The sequence below is a fragment of the Solanum tuberosum genome, unplaced genomic scaffold, assembly GCF_000226075.1.
Source record: "Solanum tuberosum cultivar DM 1-3 516 R44 unplaced genomic scaffold, SolTub_3.0 scf00172, whole genome shotgun sequence".
Classification (NCBI taxonomy): Eukaryota; Viridiplantae; Streptophyta; class Magnoliopsida; order Solanales; family Solanaceae; genus Solanum; species Solanum tuberosum.
In genome coordinates this window covers 255,470-280,047 of record NW_006239095.1, presented here as the reverse complement: position 1 = coordinate 280,047, position 24,578 = coordinate 255,470, and the positions used below count along the sequence as shown (strand labels likewise).

Genomic DNA, 24,578 nt, shown 5'->3' with positions numbered 1-24,578 from the left:
CAACAGAATGAGAAAAATCCAGCAGATGCTTTGCAGAAACTCTTAAAAGGAAGAGGTACCTTCTCTACATTGATGACATTTGGAGTGTTGACACATGGGATGACTTGAGAGGATGCTTCCCGGATGATAATAATGGAAGCAGGATTTTATTAACTAGCAGACTCAGCGATGTGGCTTCAGAAATTAACCCTGATAGAGCACCTCTTCACCTTCGTGCTCTTTTCGAAAATGAAAGTTGGGAACTGATGAAAATCAAGCTGTTCAAGGAACAAACTTGTCCATCAGACCTATCTAAAGTAGGAGAAAACATCGCGAGAAAGTGTCAAGGACTACCTCTCCTTGTGATTTTGGTAGCTGGAGTTTTGTCTGGGATAAGCAAAAATGAGGAAAGTTGGAGAAAAAATTGCAGAGAGTACAAATTTAGATACTGTCACTAGTGCAAAAGAGTGCTTGGATGTAATAGAATTGAGCTACAAGCACTTGCCAGATTACCTCAAGCCCTGCCTTCTTTATTTTGCATCATTTCAGGAGGATGAAAAAATTTCATTCACAAACTTGGCATGGTTATGGACTATTGAGGGATTTATTCCAAACACAGTTGTTGCTGAAAGTTTACTGAATGATCTCATCGGAAGAAGCTTGATTATGGTGAGCAAGAAAAGGTCCATTGGAGGAGTCAGAACATGTCACATTCATGATGTGTTGCATGATTTTTGTGTGACAAAAGCCAAGGAAGAGAAGTTTATGCAGCTAGCAAGCAATGGGAAGACAGATTTTTCAAGTTCCTTTTATGAGAATCGGAGGCTTTGCATTGATCGTAGCCTTTATTGGGCAGAGAGGATTGGAAACCTGCAAGTTCGGTCTGCATTCTTCAGACCCCCGAAATCTGGCTGCCAGGAATTTTTTGATCTCGAGAACTTTAAACTGTAAGAGTTCTACAAATGGAATGTCCTGTGTCAGACAGTTCATTCCAGAGATTAAAAGATCAGATCCATCTGAAGTACTTAGGAATCAAAGGCTATATGGAATCAATGCCATCATGGATATCGAACCTTTCAAACCTAGAGGTATTGCTTGTAATAACAGTAGGCAGTGGTACAATACTGCCGATGACCATCTGGGATATGCCAGGGTTAAAGCATGTCCATGTAGTACCTGTTGCATCTTTTGGCCACAGTGTCTCTGACTAATAAGCAAGCAGACTACATGATCAAGATGGCAAATAGACTGCGAAAGCTCAAGTGCCAGTGTAAAGAGCCTCTCAAACTCAGATTGGATGCTCTTCAACTTGAAACACTCAGTGTGAATGGTAAGATCTTGAAATTCAGCTTGCCTGAAACACTAACAAAGCTAACTCATCAGATGTTTTGTTGCCACAAAGTGTAATGTCTAATATCGGAAGATTACCAAATTTAGTGGTTCTCAAGTTGGAGCATAGAGCATTTCAACAGGAAAAATGGGACATTGAAGATGAAGAGTTTCTGACCCTCAAGGTTCTTAAATTGAGATCCCTTAAAATTACAACATGGAATGCCTCAGATGAGTCCTTGCCCAACCTCGAACAGCTTCTGGTAGAAAACTGCTTCCATCTTCAAGAAATTCCTTCTGTTGTTGGAGAAATTCTTACTCTGAAGATGATTGAAGTGAAACGATGCGGTGAGTCTCTTGAAAACTCAGTCAGGCAAATTCAGGAAGAGCAAGAAGGATATGGAAATGAAGTGCTCAAGGTCCTTATTTACCCCTTGGATTCGTCAACCTGATGTGCATATAAAAACTGCAATACTGGTTCAACAGGTATAACTGACTCAAGCTTATTTGCTGATCTTGTAAAGCTCAATGATTCTCTTAAGCTGTTTCATTTGTTCATATCCTGCTAGATGGAAGCTAGGAAGTTGAAGACATTTTTCTTTATTGATTTGCATTTGTACTTCGATGGCAGCCTTAGAGCAATAGTAAAGTTGTCTTTGTGTGACTATAGATCATGGGTTTGACCAGTGTAGACACATCCCCTTGCGGTGCTGCATCAAGGTAGGGTGCCAACATCACACCCCTTGGAGTGAATCCCTTTCCGAACCCTGTGTAAACGTGGGATGCTTTGTGCACTGAGCTGCCTTTTTTTATTTGTTAAAAAGTTGTGGTTGTACATCAAAAGAACCTCTTTGGATGGATCTATTGTATTGACATATGAACATTATTTCTTTAAATGACTTGTGTGGATCTTGCAAGATGAGATAACTTGTCAGTAGATGAAATCACAACCATGAAAGAGGAATATTTTTCATATTTTAAGCACCCTCCACCTCCGACCCTAAGGTTGTGAGTTCGAATCGTCAAGGAGCTTCTACGAAATGGTAAAAAATAAAAATAAATGCTGAAATTTTCAGGTCCGATATGCACTAAAACTTCAATACTGTTTCATAGTTACACTAAAAATCAGACAGTATGCTATACGTGGATAAAATAACAATGTTCTAAATCACATTTAACTCTTTGTACAAAGATCTCTACTGAAATCTTTCATGTTTGAATTATTCTCCATGATGACAACCTCAACCTACAATACCAGAAAATCCAATTATTCTAAACCACTTGAGCAGCCAGCAATATACAAAAGCTATCGTCGTGTATGTGTTTTGATCGAATCTGCAGTGAGAAACATCAACAGTGAGTCATTTCTGAAAGAAACATCCATCAATTGGCACAAAAACCACACCTACTTCATCCTTATACCAAGTCCTCCTTCAACGAGACGTGAAGGAATGAACGAAAGAAGATCATAATTCTCACATGTGTGTTGGAAAACCAAGCACATGAGTTCTCTACAATGAATATTCTATATAGTATTGGTCTATCTCATTCCTTTTTACACCTTCAATCATCATGTTGCACCTATGAACCGATGCATGTGCTACTAGCACCATAAAACAAAATTAATATCTTAAACATTATGTCCACTCAAAATCGTCATCAAAATGGAACCAAAAGTAAGTATTACAACTCTGATGAATCTTATAAGATGGAGAAAGTTACCTATACACAATCAATCTCCACTGAAATTAGTGTATCTCAATTTCTCTGATGGATTGGTTAACCTCTCAATGCCTCCTGAAAGTCAAAGACATGATATTGGTTATCCAAAGAGAATGACAAAAAAGTACAGAAGTCTTACTTTGGGAATATCCACCTACCATTTGAATCGAGCAAGTTGCCAGTATCTGTTGCTAGAAAGGGAGTCCTAGAGTAGCTCCCTAATATATCTGAACATGGTCAAAACGAATATAAAGTATGCCTGATTAGCATCAATACCAGCTCATTTTAATACCTGAAACGTTGAAAGTGAAAAAGACGAATCCAGAGATGCTTGGTGAAATTACGGAGAAAATAGGGAGAGGAAGACACATACCAGAACTATTAGTGAAATCAACAGTCAAGTCTGAGAAACCAAAATTTTGAGGTATATCCCCTAGATATCCAAACGAAGAAGTGTCAGCATCCAGAAGAGGTTCATTAAGAGGTTGTGTGTTCGACTCCACACTACTAAACGATGAAACAGATGCATCGCCCATTGCAGAACGTGACTCCAAGTAAGTGCCATGAGGACCAAAGGCAAACGGAGAATTGCCACCATAGATAGGTTCTGTCTTAATAATCCTCCCATCCATTGTTTGTCTCATCCCCATGTTAGAGGGCTGGCCCAAAAACATACTAGGAGGACCATCAATTTTCCTGCTTTGAGAAGGAATATCAATTGTTGTTTGCATGCAAGAGAGAACAGATGAGCTGCTGTTACTGAATGCATTGGGTCTATCAGCATGTACAGGTTCGTGCATGCCATTAGGCTTTGCAGCAGTTCCAACATTTTCCGCAGCACCACAAGTTGAACTTTGATGCACTGCAGTAAGGCAAGAAAACTTAACATTAACTAGAGACAACAACACAGCTTCTCAAATGCAGGTTCTAGCAAGAACACAGGTAACAAGCAAATAGAAGGCAATGAAGATAAGGATAAGTCTAGACAAAAGCTTAGTGGCAGGCTCCATACTGAAAACGATGCTCGTCATGCTTGTTGCAGAAAAGATCAGACAAACTAAGCTAAATCTTTTTGATAATGTAATAAATCTCATTCAAAAGAACAAGAACAACAATTGCCCTTATACAAGAGGTAAACTAAACAGTGATGATATGGCTTTCTCCGAAAGGCACCCAAACTTCTATACAAGTGGGGAACCTCATGGATGCACCAAAGAAGTAAGGGGTAAGAGGTTATTCCTTAAATGCAAAATCCTTCTCTACTCAATCAAAAATTCAGTATTCTTCTCTCGACATAAGAGGAGCAACATCTCATGTGCTACGTCTTCTCTTCCGTCTTATACAGGTACAGCTAAATCTTTTGACCAGAAAATCTGGCTGAACAGCTCTGGTCTCCGTTAACTCAGCAGAAAAGATGTTGCTCAAAACAATGGCCAGAAAGATGCAAATACTAGAAATCGTCAGCACAAGAGACGCAGCGTCCTTGAAACGGTCACCCAGAAAGGCATGGCACTACTAGAACAGTCACCATAAAGAGGTGTGGTATCACCAGAACATTCATCAGAAAAAGGTGAGCTGATGCCAGAATGGTTGCCAGAAAGGAACATAGGAACATAGTGCTGCCTTGGTACCAAGTGGAAAAATAAAAATAGAAGATAAGACATTGAAGACTTAACGATAATGGAATACAAGACACCAACTTATTGGTGTCAAACCCAAGACTTACATAGTACTTGTTTGACGTTGGACAACAAAATTATCATCTCATTCTTTAACACTATTCTAAAGCTAACACTTGACATTCTAACAATACATAGTTCCATACCCATGAACACTACATCTGGCATTCCTCCTACATTAGCGCCCAACTAACACTGGCCCCAGTATCATACTGGCAGTATGTGAAAATCTCTTTTCTTAAGAACGGAATACAACATTGTAAGGGGAGTTGTAGGAGAATTAACACTTGCACGTGTGGAACACATTAGAGACGAAATAACTATATACATAGCTTTTTCAAGAAAAAAAAAATAATAATCATCATCATCATACAATACTAAAAGTAGGAAACCTCCATGACTACGAAAATGCCCATAAATAATTGATAACAACTTTGCTATCACATAAAAAAAAAAAAATCTAAACATAAAACGTCTTCTGTGTACATTGAATCTGAATGTAAAAAATTGTTTCATACTCCCACAATTAATACATGTTTCAATTGCTTAGTTATTACATGCAATTGTTTCAATCTTAATGTTCCGTTTCGGTACCTTCTTGGTACTTAGTCAATAAACCTTTACCTTATCAAAAAAAAAAAAAGTAATAACCTTTTCACATCACCTTTTCATTTTCTTTACAATATTCTATAAATTTGCACTAAAAAAGATTGATAGTCAATCACATTATCACACGGTCTATCAAACTCAATGTAAAGGCTTTTCATGAGTTCTACATTCACAACTTGTACAACTCCCTATATATTTCCTCCTTTTGGGTTTCAGTTACAGAATACTATCGAATTTTGAGTTCAAGCATTATATTGCTTTTTGATGAAAACGTCGGGGGAAAAACACGTTATGGTTTTGATAATGGTATGAGCCTTTTATTTGGGTATCATAAATACGCCGACAGTAATCACATAATTCTTGTATTGATATTCTTAGTTATATTTTGGGTTTATATGATTATAGTTCTTTTAGGATGGATTGTAATATTATTTGTGATTTATATACTTCTTACTAATATTCCATACATCTTGCTGAAAGTACCTTTTTTATTTTGTATATATTTGTGCTTTATTTTCTAGCTTCGTATTTAATAATAGATTTGTTGGGTTGCAATTATTTGAATTATTTGTCAAAAGTTTTTCCTTTTGTAATTTTGTGCTTTAATAGAGAAGATTTGGATTAGATTATGAAATAAAAATTCTTTGTAAAGTTACATATGCTTGAAGATATTGTATGAAGGATGAAGACACCTACACAGGACGTTGTTTTCTCATAAAAATGAAACTCTTGATTCAAAAAAAAAATAATTAAGGTGTAGATTTCACACTACCTTTGTAGTTTATTTGGTACAAATAATTAGTAAATAACATCAAAAGCAGTTTTACAATGTTGAAAAAAAAATCAATGCCTGAAGAAAGTTATTGATACTCTTCTCTTAAGGTCTGTGAAGCTTTCTATTGTTAAATTTATTATTTCATCTTGTTTGAATTGTGCAAGCTAGCTATTTCAGCTTATCTTTCTATTGTGTTTTCTAAAGAAGTCTATATGTAATAAAAAGACAAAATAAAATTATGAGTAATGCAACTATAAGTCAATACATTCTACTACAATGCTACTAAATTTTTTTGAAATAGTTTTTTTTTTTTTTTGAAATAGTACTACAATGCTACTAAATTGACCACATATAATGTAGTATTGAAATAACAATAAGAAGACTTTTGTGAGATAGAGCTTTTTTTATTGAGTTAGTTAAACAAGATCAACTTTTATAACTTCTGAAACTCACACTTTTTCTCATTTTAAATTTATTTTATAAGTCAAATGTATTTACAATGTAATACAAAATCATATTGGTGTACACGCGCATCACGCATGCCCCTAAACTAAAATAAAAGGAATCACTATATGAGTAGGCAATTTCATATTTGGAACCTCAGACTAAAATAAAGAGAAGAGTGCTGATTCTTCTCATGAATTCTTTCAGTAAAGCATAAAAATACTGTGCTTGCTGGCTTTTTACCAATATCACAGATGATTATACCTTTCCCAATACAACCTCAAGGTGAAAAAATTAACCACCAATGGGTATTAGAAAATAATCAACCATAAAAAACCCTTTAAGCATCTTTCAGCATAGAAAAGTATAAGACTGTCTTAGTAGGAATTAAGTAAAGTGCAAATGCTAGAGGGAAAAGTGTTTGCATCATCGAAGATCATAAAGCCAGATATACAGAAAAGAGATTAGACATGTTAACGCAAAAATGACAAGTGTGATATCAGGAAAGACATGCATCAAAGACTCTCATTAACATATCAATAATGGATGACAAATCAACTTCAGAAGTTACAGTAAAAGGAAAATGGTACAGAAACCACTTCCACCCTCACGATAACTGTGTCTGCTTGATATAAACATGAACATAAAGGAAGATACTGACATGCAAAAAAATTTATCAAAATGTTAAAAGTCACTGTTCTACAATGATGTGCATAGTTTAAAAATCTGCAAACAACATCCAATGTAGCAGAGATGAAACATCAGGTACTGGAATGAAAATTTTAAGTACGGTGGAGGCAAATGAAAGAGAGTATCTGAAAGGAATGAGGACAGGTGGGAACTCCTCGTAGTAAGACAATGAAGTTTAAAACTATACAAAGAAGATGAAACTAGAGGCTTCTGGATGTATCTCACGTAATTAGCATAAACCACATGTAAATGAATGCAACCACATCAACAGCATCAGATATACTGAGACAAAGCAGGCATTTGATTGCAGACCAAATGGAAGAGTCTGCCAACCGATTAGGTTTAAGTGCAGTTCTGGTGTACGCGACACTTTGAGGTAAAGTCATCTAGTTAAGAAGTTGGATGCTACTTAGTATATGCACAAACTGAACATGAACTACCCAATTACACAAGTGCTTTTTGTAGCTACTCAGTGACAAGATACTGATTGATGCATGAGACCTAAATGCAAAAAGGTTCACTAAGTATCCATCTTACTTGGCATAATATTACACCCATTAGACATAGGTAGAGAAGCAATTGCACTTGGAACTTGCTGCGTCATCTTCACCTGTTCCGAAAGCAACCTGTTGAATTCAATTATTTGCTCTTTCACCATCAGCTTCAGGTAATATGCTTGGAAAAATTCCTGATTTTCTTCTTCTAGTTTCTGCCAAACTGAAAAACAGCGAGAACATCATAATGTTAAAAGAGTTGGGAAACCAGAACCACATAAAAGCTGTAAATTGCTACTCGCCTGTAGGCAATACTGGAAACAAGGACAAAATAAAACAGAAGAGAGAACATACAGTATATTTACATGTTATACAAAACAGCTCATTAGAAGCACTATTCGCTTCACATTAGTATTAATATCATCTTTCCTCAAATCAGTTTCATGATAATATACCTACTAGAGCTGCAAATGCTCATGAGTACATTCATAAGCAGAGGAACAAAACGGATAGTAAAAAATAACTTCAATTGCTTCTAGAATGACACAGGTATCTGGCAAAGGTAGCAGCATTACTCCCACTGATGAGTTCAGATAATTAGAAGTGATCAAATTTACAGAAATGTCAAGTTCAAAGGAAGTCAAAAGTTCTGAGCTGAACTTTATAGAAGTACTTTTTAAATGTAGGAAAGATCCAATTCTGAAATATTACTTCAAACTCTTATTACTGTTCTGGAAAGTTCAACAGATGCAAAATAGCATCCTAGACCAGAAAACCAAATTTAAGCAACCCAGTCCAAAAGATGAAACCTAAGTTATATTTTGTTTTCTCATTTTTGGTTTTAAAAAGAATACATAGAAGACACTGAGATTCTTCTACAAGTCTTACGAGTCTCTATAGTCTTTTTCAGCAGTTTTCAGTAGATACTTTCTTCTAGTTTAGCAGTTTTTGCTTTCTTTTATCTGTAACTGTGGTTTCACAGCCTTTTTATGAATTTATTACAAACTTGCTACCATCTCGAAAAAGTCTTTTTTTTAACGAGAAAGAAGAAATTGAAGACTTGTTCCTACCGACAAGGATAATATTAGACCAAAATTAAGTAAAGGACAAAGTTGCTCAATTTCAGATAATACAGGAAAAATTTGACCTTTTTCCCTTTAAAGAATGAATCCATAACTAAGGTAGACAGAAGCAATGACTCACTGTATTCACATATGCATTCATACAATTATTCATCAGCAGTTATTTGGATGGACACAGATTAACATTCCACTGATTATGTGTTTTAAATGGCCTCACTAGCATACATATACATCTAACACAAAAAGTCAAAAATATGTTAGTAAAGCTATTAATAGCAATCTGAATTTGTGAAAATTAATTTCTTCGAATCCTTGATACTTCAAAATAGTGTTAAGCTTAGGAAGCTGTTAATAGCAATATTTGTGAAAAGAATGATCTTCAAAATTGAAAAAAGTATAGCAATATTTGTGAAATAGACTTATCTTAAAAACTGAAAAAAGATTAGTATGGCCACTAACTTTCCTCTAATTTGATATATGTGTTTTTATTAGTCGTTATATTAAAGGGGAAATGGGGGAGGGGATTACAAAGGGAATAGAACCCTCACCGATCACCGATAACTAAGTGTTAGAGAGTAGATACAACTGTTCAAGAATATTTACATATGCATTCATACAATTATTCATCAGCAAAAGAAGCATTCTACTGTAAAAGTTAGAGATAGAAAGGAGACAACAGTGACAGCTAAAAAACGGCACACAAACAGAGAAGGGCAGTCAGATTTTTTTTTTTAATTATTTGGCAGAGAGCATCGGCTGTGTGATAGAGAGCTAAAACTCATGGGCAAAAGAAACTCTTTTTGATAATTTATGATTGGAACTTTCTATGTACATTCAATTGTTTGATAATGTATCTGCTATTTTCAGGAAGTGTGAGAAATATTGGCAGCCATTATTAACCATTAAAAGCTTTGTGATCCTTATTTGAATCTCTTTTGAAACCTGTGTTGCAGGAATTGCCAAGTTAAGTCCTCACTCCACATTACATGGAGGAAGTAAGTGTATGCCTTGAAAATATATAACATACCGAGTTCAGTAAATGTAGGCTCTATGTTGTCCTGGATGAAGAGAGTGTTCACAACTTCTTTCCGACTCATGTATTGCCGAAGACAGTACTCAATCCGATTTTGCACCTGAAATTCAAAACAAGCATCATCTTTTCACACATCTATGTGCAGATCTCGTGATCATTCAATTTGGAACAGCTGGTGATCATCTAAGTAGGATAACCAAGCTTCTTTTTTTTTGGTATTGGTTGAATTCCATGTTATTAGTGATAACATTCTATAAAGGTTCACTGAAATATAAACATAAAATAAAACCATTTCTTTGATGTAAAAAAAACCAAAGAGATGCTCTAAGGAGACAAAGTCCAAGGATTTTATTTGTTGAATATTATCATCAATGAGCCAGTAAAACATTTTTCCATGCAATGGGGAAGAGGACCGAGTACAAATTCTTGGTGTTTTAGAGAAGTGATAATTGTGTTTCTTGAAGAATGATTAATAAATGAGCACAAAGCTAACCAAAGATAAAGTAACATGTGGAAGATCACAACTCATCTAAAAAAGATTGAAAGCATACCATTTGTATTTCTTCACAAGAGACTTTAGGGCCATCTCCGCTCGACATTTTTAAGGCCCCAACTTCGAACTATTGCAATAAAGCTCTGTACCAATTTTTCAGTAGAAATGTACACCCCAGCTTACATGCACCATCAATGAGTATGATTCAAAAAGGTAGTCGCTTATACCTATTATCCAGCTTCATTGAAAAATGAGCTCAGATTAGCAAACCGCATACTCAACAAGAGAAATTTAAACGAGGATGCAGGGACTGACAAAATTCACCAAAGCAGTCAAATTGATGAGCACTAGAGCAACAGGTCATAAAGGGAATAGTGGCTATGTAGGATAAAAGAAATGATGAGCTTAAATGCTAACAAGTACAACAACAAGAAATAAAAAGTTGGAGTGATATGAGAGGATCTTCAGCCTATGTCCTCATTTCTTGCGAGGTTTTCAGGCAACTCAGAAGAAGCTCAACTAACATCTTACTAGTCAGTATAAACTCGAAATAAGTACTTGTTTATTACAGTTTGTTTTTTCCTTTGTTTACACATAGAACAAACATATATAAAACCCCACCGAAGTTATATGCGAACAACATATTGTGATCATCACAATTGAAAAGAGACACTCAAAGAATACATGAAACCCAGAAATATCAAGAGCAATAAATTGGACAAACAAACTGATTATCAATTGAACAAAATACAATCACGAACCAAACTGAAATACAGCAACATAGAGCAAAATAACTTCAAGAAAACGGAAAAAAATACAAGTAATCAGAAAGCATTAAACTGCACAAAACGAACTGAAATCAATGGAGCAAACATAGTTTCAAGAACCAAACTGAAATGGCATTAAGATAGCAAATACATAAATAAAGGATGCAGAACTCACCTCCTAGGGTAAATATTCAGAAATTTCGTGCTACTTCTTATGGAAAGACAGAAAAGAGATGCAATTGAAACTAGTCAAGCTGATGAACCCTGGAGCAACAGGTCATTGAGAAGGGGAAGAGGGTCTATGCAGGGGATAAGTAGTGATGAGCTTAAACGATAACAAGTACAACAACAACAAATTAAAAAATGGAGTGAATGAGAGGATTTCAGCCTGGCTTCATTGCCAGCAAGGTTTTTAGGAAACCCAGATGAAGCTCAACTAACATCTTACTAATCAGTAGAACCTCAAAATAATAGAACCAGTTACTACAATTTGTTTCTCCTTTGTTTACACATAAAACACACACGCATATAAAACCATACCATGATGATATGCAAACTCGTGACGGAGCTAGGATTTTCACTAAGAGAGTTCAAAATATGAAGAAGTAAACACACAAATTGGCCAAAGGGATTCAATATCTACTGTATATACAACAATATACCCAGTGAAATCACACAAAGTGGGGTTTAGGGAGGGTAGAGTGTACACAAACCTTACCCCTACCTCTTGGAGGTAGAGAGGTTGTTTCGGAAAGACCCTCGGCTCAAGTGAAGCAAATGAAAGTACTAATGGAAAGCAAATCTACTATATGTACATAAAAAAAGAATTTTAACCATAACGAGTGTAATTTGCCGAAGGCCTCGGTACTACCCAGCTCTGCTTCGGATGGTGAACTACATACTACCTTAATTCAACAATTCGAACCTTATACATCACAATTTAAAAGAAAACAGAAACCCAATAAATAAGAAAGCATTAAACTTGACAAACAAACTGATAATCAATTGAAGAAAATACAACCACGAAACCAAACTATTAATACATCAGAATAGAACAAAATAACTTCAAGAAAACTAAACCCCACAAATCAAAAGGCATTACACTGCAGCAAACAAACCGAAATCAATTGAACAAACACAGTATCAACTATCAAGAACCAAACTTTAAACAAAATAGAACAAAATAACTTCAAGAAAACTAAACCCCACAAATCAGAAAGCAGTAAACTGCACAAAACGAACCGAAATCAATTGAACAAACACAGTATCAACTATCAAGAACCAAACTTTAAATACATCAAAATAGAACAAAATAACTTCAAGAAAACTAAACCCACAAATCAGAAAGCATTAAACTGCAGCAAACAAACTGAAATCAATTGAACAAATACAGTATCAACTATCAAAAAACAAACTTTAAGTAAAGTAGAATAACATAACTTCAACAAAACAAAACCACACAAATCAGAAAGCATTAAACTGCAGAAAACAAACTGAAATCAATTGAATAGACACAGTATCAAGAACCAAACTTTAAACAAAATAACTTCCAGATAACTAAACCCCACAAATCAGAAAGCATTAAACTGCAGCAAACAAACCGAAATCAATTGAACAAACACAGTATCAACTGTCAAGAACCAAACTTTAAACAAAATAGAACGAAATAACTTCAAGAAAACTAAACCCCACAAATCAAAAAGCATTAAACTGCAGAAAACAAACGGCAATCAATTGAATAAACACAGTATCAAGAACCAAACTGTAAATACATCAAACTACACAATAAGTACAATAACTTAAGCAGAACAACCTACTTGAGTAAATTTTCACAATTATATGCAATTGGAAGTCTTTTGAGTGAATTGAAAGAAGCAGAACAAGAGTTGTATAAGGATTTTGATTCAAAAGAAGTTTCTTTTTATTGAAGAAAGGGAAAGGTAACAAGTGATGACGTGGCTATTTCGCCATTACATGAGACTCTCTTTGGTGGTTTTCCCTCCTGTAATTCCACTCTTATTATTTATTTTCTATTTTTCTTTTTCCCCTTTTAGTAGTAAAAAAAAATAATTAGATTCCTGTCCCTCATTAGAGTCTGACTAATCTGAATTCGTTTACGTAGGATTTCGTGTCATGTAGGATTCCATTCAGTGGAAACGCTACTATACGCAAATTTATTTTATACCTAAAACTTGAATATGAGAATTCTGATTAAGAAAGAAGCAGACTCATACACTGCATCAAATTATTTGATAGTTATGTTTAGTTAATTATTATAGGTGCTTTTTTGGAAATTTGAACAACTTTTATTTCTTGATGGGCTAATAAAGGAAAATACTTGTGGTCTATTATTAAACTTTAGTGAAAAGTGTATTTTTTTTTTTTAAAATAAAATTGGGGCTTAAAGAGTATATAGGAATACTTTTTTCTTTTCTTTATAATAAAATAATTTTTAATTTGATATATGGGTTTCTAGTTTTATAACTTATTTTTGCTGTTGTTTTTTTATTTAAGTTGGCTTTTGAATCTTTTCCAAGTTAATGGGAGAAAAAAAATAAGTGTAAAGTAGTCCATTATCATTAGACTTCTAGACACAAAATTATTCTATTTATTTGGGAGGAGCATTAAATATTAGTAATTCTAATAATCAAGATAACTCTTCAATAAAAATAATTGACGTGCAGATAATTTTATATAAAACATCACCTTCTTATCGTTATTATTGAAGATTGTAAATACTTATTTAAGTTTAACAATATGAATATTGTACACACCTAAAGAGACAAACTAACGTATTGCCTTTCTGGCAAAACGAAGGTCACATACATGATAAAGCTTTGTTAGTATGGGAAAGAACGATAAAAAATATGGAGTTTTTTTTTTCCTCGATAGATTTAAACAACATAGCTTATGAAATATTATATTATTTCTAATGTACCCAAAAAAATATATATTAAAAATGCTCAATAACTTTGAAATTCATTGAGTATAGCTTGATTTGATAATAGATTTGAGAAAGGCCTAAAACAATCCTAACTTAGACCTTCTGAAAGTATCGAATCCTCTGAATATGTATAGCTTTTGATAAATCCAACATACAACCAAACGATATATCTTTAAAGAGTCGGAGCAATTTCTAACTTGGACAAAACATTTGATAGAGCATAGGGAGATCCCAATAAGTAGCATCATTATTATTACCATCATGAAAATTGTCCCAATATTCATTCACTCCATTCATAGCATATAGTGATGCTGATATTTGTCTTTCAACTTTCATATTTTCAAATTCAGGTATCTGAGAATGATCTTCAAGAATCTCCTTTGGTACGTCATGAAAGTTATCAACATTTTCATCATCTAGAAGAATTGTATCAAAATCATTTGTAAATGTTGATGTATGATCGAAATTTGAAGATCCTACTCGATCAATTTCAGCCATATAGAAGTTCAAATCCGGCTTATATGCATCATCATTAGATAATGCAGTTTCTTGATGAGTAGTTGTTGAAGTCGAAATAGTACTGGTACTACTAGTACTTTTGTTGAGGCTTTTCTTATGGTTGATGAGGTTTCTAATTTTCATAGAAACAGCAGGATTAATGGGAGGGGCATGATTATGGAAATTCGTTCGAGCATTTGATCCTCGGAGAAGACAAGCAGCCTCATCATAAGCGCGAGCAGCTTCTTCAGCAGAATCAAACGTTCCAAGCCACATCCTGATCTTTTGTGTTGTGTTTTTTATCTCTGCAACCCATTTTCCAGAAGGTCTTTGTCTTACACCAACAAATTTTCTCTGTTTTTGAACTTTAGGACTACATTTTTTGATGGAATTATGTAGTTGTTGTTGTTCCATATGGAAGTTAAGAAGGGGGAAAAGATGTTAAAAGGACTAATAGGAGAGGAAATAGAGAGATGTTTAAACAAAATGAGACAATGTTAAGGTTGTTTATATAAGTCTTTGGAGTTTATGGAGAGCCTTGTCTTCATTTTCTTGTTCTTTTATTAGTTGACTGAAATTTCGAAGTGCGTGAACCACATAGAGTTCTGGTGGGATGGATAAGATCGTTCTAATATTAATTGGGAGTTTTGTGTTCGAACACTGAAAATAGAAGAAAAAAAATCTTATGCGGATCCTACGTTTCTCCGTTGAGTTTTATATAGTGTGAATCTGAATCAATACCGAAGGAAACAAAAAAAAATTGTGTGTTGTGATGGGATGGATAATAAGATCGTTCTACTATTAATCAGGAGTTTCGTGTTCGAGCACTGAAAATAGGGGGGGAAATACTTATAGGGGTCTTTTATTTTCTACTTAGATGAGTTGTACTTAACGTGAATCTGAATTAATGGATGATTTAATACAGATATCGAACACGGGATGGAAGCAAAAAGAAAATGTGTGTTGTGGAGAGAAGATGTGGGAATATGTTATGTCATGAAGGAAAAATGACTTGTTTAAGATGAATGATTAAACCAAATTATATTTGTTTAAAATTATTTTAATGTTCGTTGTGTGTGTTTGTTAGTTTGTTATATTTGCTATATTTTTGCTCCAAGTCTCACACTTATGCACGTTCTTTGTCTTTTTGGTTAAAAGGGGTGGGAAATGATGCCTTAGTTTTTGGCATTTTATCTCATAGAGATTCTTTTCTTTTTATATATATAATAACAATAATAATTAATATTTTGGATTATGAAAATACCTAACATATCAACTACTATATGTCTAATTAATAAAGGGTATATGGATTTTTTTTTCTTTTTTCTTAAGTTCTAGTCATGAACTCATGATGACATTGTATGTATTTAAGTCCTATTTATTATCCTTAAAAGGCACATTTTGTCAATTTTGTAAACCATGACACTAGAATAAAAATAGCTTTAGCAATAATAAATATACACATTAACGAGTGTTAAAGTCTTTATCGTCATTAGTTAATTGTCATTGGATTCAATATTGCTATAGATTGTAGAGACATTTAAAAAATAGTGTTAGTGCTAAAAATGACAATTAAGCTATTGTCACTAATAATTGTCGCTAAAACTAATTTTTGATGTCCGCAAAAAGCACATATTGATATCCTATGTTTATCTTGACAAGGAGTGATCTTACCTTTCGTTGAATACATGAATAGAAATAAAATAAAATGAACATAATATCTTTTGTCTTTAATTAAATACAAGTATTTTCCTCGTTAATGAATCTTAAACGATATGTAAATCTGAATTAGTTAGAGTGATAAATACCAAATATCAAATGGCTATACCTTTTTTAATGTCTCAATTTTTACTTTCGTTTCAAGAAAATATTAATATGAATATCCAAAACAAAAAAAAAAGATTGACTCACTCAACTAAAGATGAAAATTAATAATAAAAATTACATAAAATCTTCTAAAATTATCATTTTAAAGATTTCACAAGGGAGAAACATAAAAAATTTGAGACATGCTAGGCAGTACATGATTCTAGATACCATGTCACAAAGTACAAAATGTATAGTATAATTATAATAATAACTATTATTACTATTAAAAGAAATAAAAGTCAAATATGGTCTAGTTATTGACAAAAAATAGCATAATATTTGGTAGATTAATTAGGACAACTTTGTAATGTGTCAACCATAAAACTAAGTTGCAATCACGAACCTGGCCTGCTATTTATATTTTACTTTTTCATCATTTTCTTAAATAATTTGGTTATCTAAAATCTGCCATTTGGATACATATCATACTTCTAAAAAAATTTCAAAATAAAAAATAAAAAATCATCCAATAAGTATAATGTTAGTTTCATGGAGACTATAGTAGGTACAATATTAGAATCTTTTGGTTGCACGCTTCATTTTATAACTTGAACAACAACAACTAAACCTACTAGGTTTCTAATCTAGGGCTACAAGTTTATTAGAATTCGATAGTTTCAAATTATATTATGTATTTACATTTAAAAATTTACTGAATAAATTTTTTTTTTTAATTCAGAACCTATGAACTCAAAATTGTAGCTCCACATATACGAAAAACATGGGAGCTTTTGTGTTAGTTGGGAATTATACTACAAAGTATAAATGGAATTTGTTAAACGCTCGACTCAAAAGGAAAAGTAGTTGGGAATATATAGTACTAAATTGGGGATCTATTTGAGTTGAAAGATGCCTTAAAATGGAGAAATGTCACATCAATTCACAAATCTTGCTAGTTATAAGATGGTGTATTACATGCCTAAACATAAATATAAATCCAAAATTTAGGATTATTATGTTAATGACCCTTTAAATTTAAGTACCAAGAAGAATGATTACCTTTTATAACGTCAAGTTGATATAGTATATATTATATAACATGTCTTCTTCAACGAAAAACAAATGAAATTTAGGACAACAACGATTTCCAAAAGTAAAGACAACATATACGTTGCGATTCCTTATTGGTGGACTTAATGTTGCATTCTTTTTTATATGTCTGAAATTCCCAATTAACTTATGTGAAACCCTTAGACCAAGTATCTAAGGTTTGGTCTTAAACTTTTGTATATGAACTTTGACCGAAATTAGTGTAACAATTCCAAATTTTGGGCAGGACCAAATATCCTCGTGCAATATTTAATAGTGTATTTTAAAAATATATAAGTGTCCAACTGAACAAGTTACTATTTATTATGATGCAATATTTATGATGTCCACGTGAACACTTATATATCTTTTAAAATATATTATTAAATAATTCAGGGGTAATAGGTCCTACCCAAAGTTTGGGATTGTTACAACAATCTCGGTCAAAGTTCAGATATATTTCGAACCATTTTCCCTTTCTTAAAATATACAAATTTATTTTTTTGGTGTATGAATTTTGTATATTTTTCACCCCATGAACTTCAAGCAATCTAACTTGGGAGTGTATTAGTTATGCATACTATAATACTCCATATGCAGTGCTAGTTAATTATACATAACCTCAAAATTTGTACCTAACAAAGTACTAAATAATATCACATTTGGGTCGTTTGATAGCTAGTTACAGTTATTAGTAATGTAGAGATTAATCATGAGTTAATCAATTTAATATTCTATGCAAGTATTAGTAAGTGATGTATTAGTTATACACAATAATTATTTCACCTTCTATCCTGAATAAAACAATACATAAATTCCCTCATAACTTATACATGTACTAGTTATGTAGTTTATTAAATTTTTGTCAACCAAACGTCGTATTTATTCATACATAAATAACATATTTGTTATCGACCTACAAAACATCATATAAATTAGGCATAATACATAAACATGACCCTTAACTTGACGTCAGCCGGTAACTATGACCTTTAACTTTGGATGTGCATAAGTAGACACTTAAACTTGTATAAGATTGAACAAATAAACACATCTATCCTACATGACACCCTACATGGAAATTTTGTGTCCTACATGACATCCTACATACATTATGCCATGTAAGACACGTGTGTCTACTTATTCAATTTTATACAAGTTTAAGTGTCTACTTGTGCATACTCAAAGTTGGAGGGCATAGTTATCCGCTGAAACCAAGTTAAAAATCATGTTTATGTATTATGCCTATAAATTATACGAAAATTAATACATGAAGTTCTTATCCAGCTACCTAACCACCCCTTAAAAGACAACCCAACAGGGTTTAAAATAAATGGGCTTCATACGTTTGGGCCATGACTTCATGACCATGTTAAAAGCCCACTCCCCAAAACCCTAGCTTCATCTCACTCAACTATATAAATAGAACCACTAAGCTGCAATATAACACAACAATTACCCTTCCTCTGAATCTGCAGATTGAAATCTTCAACAATGGTGATATCTTCTAAATTCCAAATTTATTTTATTTATTTTTGTGTGTATGTGTATATATTTTGAGTTATATGCTTCTTTAATCTGGTTGGCAAGAAATAATTTATTTTTGACCAACTCGTTCCCTTGAAGCAATAGTAAGTGTGTTGTTCCTTTTTCATCTTTCTCTTCATTTAATTTAATCTGTGGAGAACAATTGGAGCAGCTACAATTTTTTTTAAATTTTTTTGATGAATAAACAATGATGAGTAATTTTTTACAGTTACAGACCTGTAATGATTTGCGAAAATGATCGCAAAAAATTGAACATCTAAGGGACTGAGTTTGTTCATCAAAATTTTTTATATATATTTTATTCTAATCATTGTATATGAAAACAACAATGATGATTAATTTTTTACAGTTACAGACCTGTAATGATTTGCGAAGATGATCGCAATTAATTGAACATCTAAGGGACTGAGTTGTTTTCATATTTTATTTTATTTTTTATGAGATAATGATAAGGTTTACGTAGATTTGCAGGATTTTATTGAATATGTTGTTAATTATACTATGCTTTGCTAATTATATTTTGTGGATTACACTTTTATAGTGTGATACTTTAGCAAGTGAAGCTATAAAAAATGTTCCCCTCGCTATCCTTTGCATCTAATTTTTGTGGTGTATTTGGACGTTGGGGTACTACATTATTATTTATTACTATGTTCAAATGCAGTATTTTTAATATTAAATTTTAGGGCCTAGTTGTTAAAATTTTAAGGCCTAAATCTTATACTATAAAACTTTAAACACTTAACCATATTCTGTAAACTCTAAATTTTAAATTCTAAATCTAAAATAGTAAATCATAAATCATAAATTTTAGGATTTAAGTTTTTATGATTTAAGTTTTATGGTTTAAGGTTTAGAGTTTAAGGTTTAGAGTTTTGGGTTTAAGTTATCAAGTTTTAGGATTTATGACTTAAAAAGGTTTTAGGTTTTAAGTCCTAAAGATTATGCTCACTTCATTTATTTCTAATTTAGAGTTTAGATGTATGTTACTTATGTCAAAATTATTGTTGGTCAAAATTTTACTCCTATGTTTCACACAACAATTTTGAGAAATACATTATCAAAATCAATAGTAAATTTTTTTGAATAAAGTAAATTGCAAAACTTTCAAGCATTACAACGATTATTGTTTATTTGTTTCTTTTAATTATTATTAATTTTTGCCGATGATGAAGTAGTTTTGCGTTAATGATCAAAATCATGATTACGACTATACTACTGCCTTCCTTCTGAGGCTATTTTGATTATTTGTTTTATGAAAGGGATTAGGAAATAGAATGGATATTTTTTATAATTATGTTTGAAAGATTTTAAAAAAAGGATTTGTGAAACAATTGTAATTGTAGAAAGGTGATGAAGAGTCAAAAGTGTAGAAAAAAATCACGAAGTTGATCAATCCATTCAAATTTATTTTGGGTTCAAATGGGTTTGGTTCAATTGTGCTTAGAGATTGACCTCAAATTGGCTTTTGACAAATCATAAAACCATATGAACCTTGGGTCTAAACCCTATAGTTTAATTTATACATGAATTATAAATCTTAATCTCTAAACACTTAACCATAAGGCCTAAACTCTAAAATTATAAATCTTAAATCCTAAATCTTATAGTCAAAACTATAAACTATAACCCCTAAAATATAAATTTTAGAGTCTAAATCCTAAATCCTAAACCATAAATCCTAAATCTTAGGTTTTAGGCCCCAAGCTTTTGAGTTTTGGGTTTATGGTTTAGACTTTAAGGTTGAGGCCTAAGGTTTAAGGTTTAGGGTTTATGATTTTGAGTTTTGAGTTTATTTTTTGGGCTCTAAGGTGAAGTCGTTTGGTTTGAATTCAAGTTATGATGGAATTAGTGATGATGTGATAAGTTATATTGATATTATTTTTTATTGAATTTTTGGTTTGTTATATTCAAAATAATAAATCTTAAGAACAACATATATGCTTACAAAAATACAGTTCATGAATATGAAAAGTAATGTATAAAAAGTATTTAAAGGGATATTTTTGTCATTTAGTCATTTTATCTCGTGATAAATTGTCTTGGGATTATTGTACCATCCAAGGGAAGGGATAATTTATCCTTGTATTAATTATTAATCACGAGATAAGTTATCACGAAATTGCCAATCAAACAACAAATTTAGTGACATTATAATTTAATCGCAGGACTATTTAAAGTTATCTTTCACACCAAACGACCCCTCAAGGTTTATGGTTTATGCCGTCAGGTTTAGATTTTAGGTCCTTAAGGTTTGACTTGTTTAATTTGAATAAATAATTATTATTATATGCCACAATATGAATTTCAACTTATGAAAAATTAAAATAAAGAAATTCCTAATGGATAGATAAATCGTAAAAAGATATAAAATAGATAATCTAATGATAATTACATATTCAATTCCCCACAAATCAACTATAGTATCATCTTGTATACTTAAATGATACAAAACTTAATTAAAGATACAATTTATGGTTTATAAGTTACATTTGTGGAACAATAATACTATTTTTCTGGTGTTCTTCCTCAAGAAGTTTGACAATTTTGGATGGTAAAGAGTAAGGGGGAGAGCTTTCATTGGTATCAGTGTCAAGCATACAAAATGTTTTGTTGTGAAAACGTACCACATGAAGTATTCCAGGAAATAAAATGGCTTTTAGTTCCATTTCTTGCTGAGGCAATATCAATGACCATGCTGATGTCAAAGTGTCTGGTGGTAGTTCTTTAAGAAGATTCCTCAACAGATTAATCATACACTTTGTTGTTTCTTCTGTAGCAAGATGTTTTCCACCACATATAACCTTAAAAAGTGAAACTAAATTAACTATACGAAATTGAATAAAAAAAGTCTTTAGTTTGATTCAAAAACACTCTTAAACTTGACACAAATTGTTCGTTTCGTTCTTGAATTATTGATAGTCTTAAAAACACATCTCTACTTGACTAGATTAAACTTAGATACATCTTTGATCTGCCACATTTCATAGAGGAGTGTTGAAAGCACCCCTAAATTAGGGATGTATTTCGGTCATGTTGCAAGATCAGAAGTGTAAGTTTAGTTAGTCAAAGAAATGAGTGTTTTTAAGATTGTCAATAGTTCGATTATGAAATTAATAATTTACACCTAATTTAGGAATGTTTTCAATACTTATCTCATTTAATATTTATCAGGAGCAAATAAACAACTCAAACTGGCATCTATAGATTCTGATATGGAACTAACCTCTGCAAAAATTGACATAATTTTTGGGAAGTGTTCATAATTGGTACCCAAAAGTTCTCTATCTGACCTGAAATTGAGAAAATTTGATAAATCATTAATGGGTCATTTGGTTTGGAATAAGTTATCCTGACATCAACTATTTCGGAATGAAATAACTTATCACATCACTAAGGTATAAATGGTGGGATAAATAGTCTTATGATTACATAATACTTTCAACTAAACGTGGGATAAAATAATCCTGCATTTTATGAAGATATATATTAGAGTTTGCAAACAAATCCAATACCTTTCAACCATGGAACATAGTTGACCATGAACATAGTCACCTTTTACAGGCAGGCAATTCAACCAAATGGGAATGACCTACACAAGGATTCAGAATCAGAAATTATAACAAGACTTAACATTAGGGATTCTGAGAAGGACAAACCTGGGCTGAGTCGATAAGTTCTCGATGAAACTGAAATATTTTACCAAGGGTAAAAACAGCACTATCATATGCAAGTTCATTCTCAGGTTCACGAGCACGTAAATGCATTATCACTACATTGATCCGTGACATAGCCTCTGAACATAAACGCGTAAGTTAACAAAAACACTTGCTTGATTAGAAGTATCACATTCAACAATATTAATACCTCTAACAAAAGGTTTGAAAACAGAACCATGATATTCTGCATAAAACCCAAGTCCATGTAGAGCATTCTGAACATGAAGTCATTGGTGTTTTGGTTAAACCATACTGTGAGCAACCAACTTGAGTAACAGGAATGTAAGCAATCACGATGATCCAAACCTGTCTAACTGCTGGGTTTTCGTCATTGCTTGATTTCAGAAGCAAAGGTAGAAATTCATTACAGTACCTAGTTGGCATAGGAAGTAAGTGATTTATCAAAATGGTGACACCCCAATAATTTAAGAAAAACTCATACAGATAAATTAAACTCACTTTAGAGCTGCTTCAGAGCAATGCTTCACAAGACCACCAAAGATATAAAGTGATGTACATCTCTCTAGACTTGTCATTTCTTTGTCCTTAACAAAAATCGGAAACAATAAGATATGCTAGATATGAATAATGATAAACTAACGTCATGTTACAATAGTGTCAATGAACTTACCCACATCGGAATCAGATATAATGATAGCTCGTCAAAGTAAGGCAAGAAAACAACCTTGAATGATTCGATTAGTCTACCTAATATGCCACCAGCCTGTTCAAGAATAACAGCAGAACCAAAGCGAAAATGCTTGAATATATAAAGACAACAGTGTATCACTTTAGTTCCTGTTTTAATATAGAACATACAAGTTTAAATATTTGATCTTGTTGATGTTTTTCCCCTCTCAGCAATTCAGCTTCCTCAGCATCGAAGTCTTCTGTTTTTTCTCTCTCTGTGAGTTTTCCTTGGCTATTTAAATTTTCTGTAATGACATGCTTTATCTCATCCACGACTGGACGAAGCTGATCTTCATTGAGAAGTGGTCCACATATCTGAAAGAAGAAACACAAGGACCATATACAACCTGAAAAATCCTATTTTGCCATTCTAACTCGATTTTTGTCACCATTGCTAGTTTCTCACTTTGATGATACTAATGGAACATTTTAAGCAATAGACTTAAAGGCAACAGTTCCAAAAACTTCATACCTAGCTCATAGTGAAACACTGAAAACTTTGGATCAAAACAAATAAGCAGTGTTTAAAGATCACGAACCTGAAGGCACAGTCGTAATGTATTCAACATATGTGCATATATCTCTGTTTCAAGCTCCTGCATTATATAGAAATCAAAGTGTTACTTTCTCATTATCCAAAAAGAAGAAGCTTAATGTTAAAAGTAAACCTCATGCAAAGCTTCCACCAAATTCAGTATTATACTGTCCGAAAACTGCTTGAAATCCGAATGGCTTTCACCTGGAGCAATCCCTTTCTCATCAGCCAGTTTAGCAGATTGCAAAAGGTGCTTCATCGCTATAAACATTACAAATTAAAAAGTCTTGGCGGTGATCAGATAGTTATAAAAGACGGAGAAATTAACTATGTGAAATCCTGAGAAATCTCACCTTCAACTGTATGGAACCTGACCTCTTTGAAATGGAATTTCAAAAGTGGAAATAAAATTGAAGCAGTCTGTATCATTTATCAAGCATTAGGCCATTGAAACCACTTGTTAAATTTTCAGTTCGCGATCAAAAGCACGGGTAGAAAGAAAGAAAAAGAGAGAAGTCCAAGTGTGACAACCTGGAATGAGATCAAGAAATATAGAAAGACCAATCTTGAAAGAATTTCTGACTGATTAGCACGTGGAAATTCTTTTTAATTTGGGTGGCGAAGAGATTTGATCCCAGGGCCTCTGCCTG

The 24,578-nt window shown here is 32.8% G+C and overlaps 4 protein-coding genes and 1 non-coding gene across 7 annotated transcripts in view; 2 read left to right on the top strand and 3 right to left on the bottom strand.

Annotated features, from left to right (window-relative positions):
* The first annotated feature begins 381 nt into the window (after positions 1-381).
* On the top strand, positions 382-1,760 carry LOC107061801 (putative late blight resistance protein homolog R1B-16). The gene is made up of 4 exons (XM_015311638.1): positions 382-860; positions 961-1,067; positions 1,178-1,309; positions 1,363-1,760. Exons 1-4 carry the CDS (start codon positions 382-384, stop codon positions 1,758-1,760), a joined length of 1,116 nt encoding a protein of 371 aa, XP_015167124.1.
* Positions 1,761-2,369: 609 nt separating this feature from the next.
* On the bottom strand, positions 2,370-13,097 carry LOC102594587 (uncharacterized). 3 transcript variants are annotated; one of them, XM_006354067.2, is made up of 8 exons: positions 12,910-13,096; positions 10,388-10,472; positions 9,831-9,936; positions 7,765-7,944; positions 3,404-3,892; positions 3,189-3,257; positions 3,031-3,105; positions 2,370-2,643 (listed from the first exon to the last, which is right to left on the bottom strand). In XM_006354067.2, exons 2-7 carry the CDS (start codon positions 10,433-10,435, stop codon positions 3,041-3,043), a joined length of 957 nt encoding a protein of 318 aa, XP_006354129.1. In that variant the 5' UTR covers positions 10,436-10,472; positions 12,910-13,096; the 3' UTR covers positions 2,370-2,643; positions 3,031-3,040. The 3 variants fall into 3 exon arrangements, with proteins under 3 accessions (XP_006354129.1, XP_015167144.1, XP_006354130.1); XM_015311658.1 differs by having other exon boundaries at positions 10,388-10,567; positions 12,914-13,095; XM_006354068.2 differs by lacking the exons at positions 2,370-2,643; positions 3,031-3,105 and having other exon boundaries at positions 3,240-3,322; positions 10,388-10,567; positions 12,914-13,097.
* Positions 12,561-14,973, bottom strand: LOC107061800 (ethylene-responsive transcription factor RAP2-11). Its single transcript, XM_015311637.1, has 3 exons — positions 14,249-14,973; positions 12,698-12,806; positions 12,561-12,575 (listed from the first exon to the last, which is right to left on the bottom strand). The coding sequence occupies exons 1-3, from the start codon at positions 14,950-14,952 to the stop codon at positions 12,561-12,563; spliced, it is 828 nt and encodes a 275-aa protein (XP_015167123.1). The 5' UTR covers positions 14,953-14,973.
* Positions 14,974-19,742: 4,769 nt separating this feature from the next.
* MIR8005B (microRNA MIR8005b) lies at positions 19,743-19,860 on the top strand. Its single transcript, NR_130375.1, has one exon. It is a non-coding gene; the product is annotated as a microRNA MIR8005b (primary transcript).
* A 1,475-nt stretch (positions 19,861-21,335) lies between these two features.
* The window catches only part of LOC102600508 (importin-5-like), a 5,678-nt gene continuing 2,435 nt past the window's right edge, over positions 21,336-24,578 (bottom strand). Inside the window, exons 6-18 of the mRNA XM_015311636.1 lie at positions 24,460-24,534; positions 24,282-24,348; positions 24,062-24,189; positions 23,933-23,989; positions 23,523-23,708; positions 23,335-23,427; positions 23,163-23,248; positions 23,010-23,076; positions 22,852-22,918; positions 22,644-22,780; positions 22,500-22,576; positions 22,211-22,277; positions 21,336-21,788 (exon numbers count right to left, since the gene is read on the bottom strand). Of these exons, the coding sequence (XP_015167122.1) occupies positions 21,471-21,788; positions 22,211-22,277; positions 22,500-22,576; positions 22,644-22,780; positions 22,852-22,918; positions 23,010-23,076; positions 23,163-23,248; positions 23,335-23,427; positions 23,523-23,708; positions 23,933-23,989; positions 24,062-24,189; positions 24,282-24,348; positions 24,460-24,534 (1,425 nt within the window). The 3' untranslated portion in view covers positions 21,336-21,470. The remainder of the gene's footprint in view (positions 21,789-22,210; positions 22,278-22,499; positions 22,577-22,643; positions 22,781-22,851; positions 22,919-23,009; positions 23,077-23,162; positions 23,249-23,334; positions 23,428-23,522; positions 23,709-23,932; positions 23,990-24,061; positions 24,190-24,281; positions 24,349-24,459; positions 24,535-24,578) is intronic.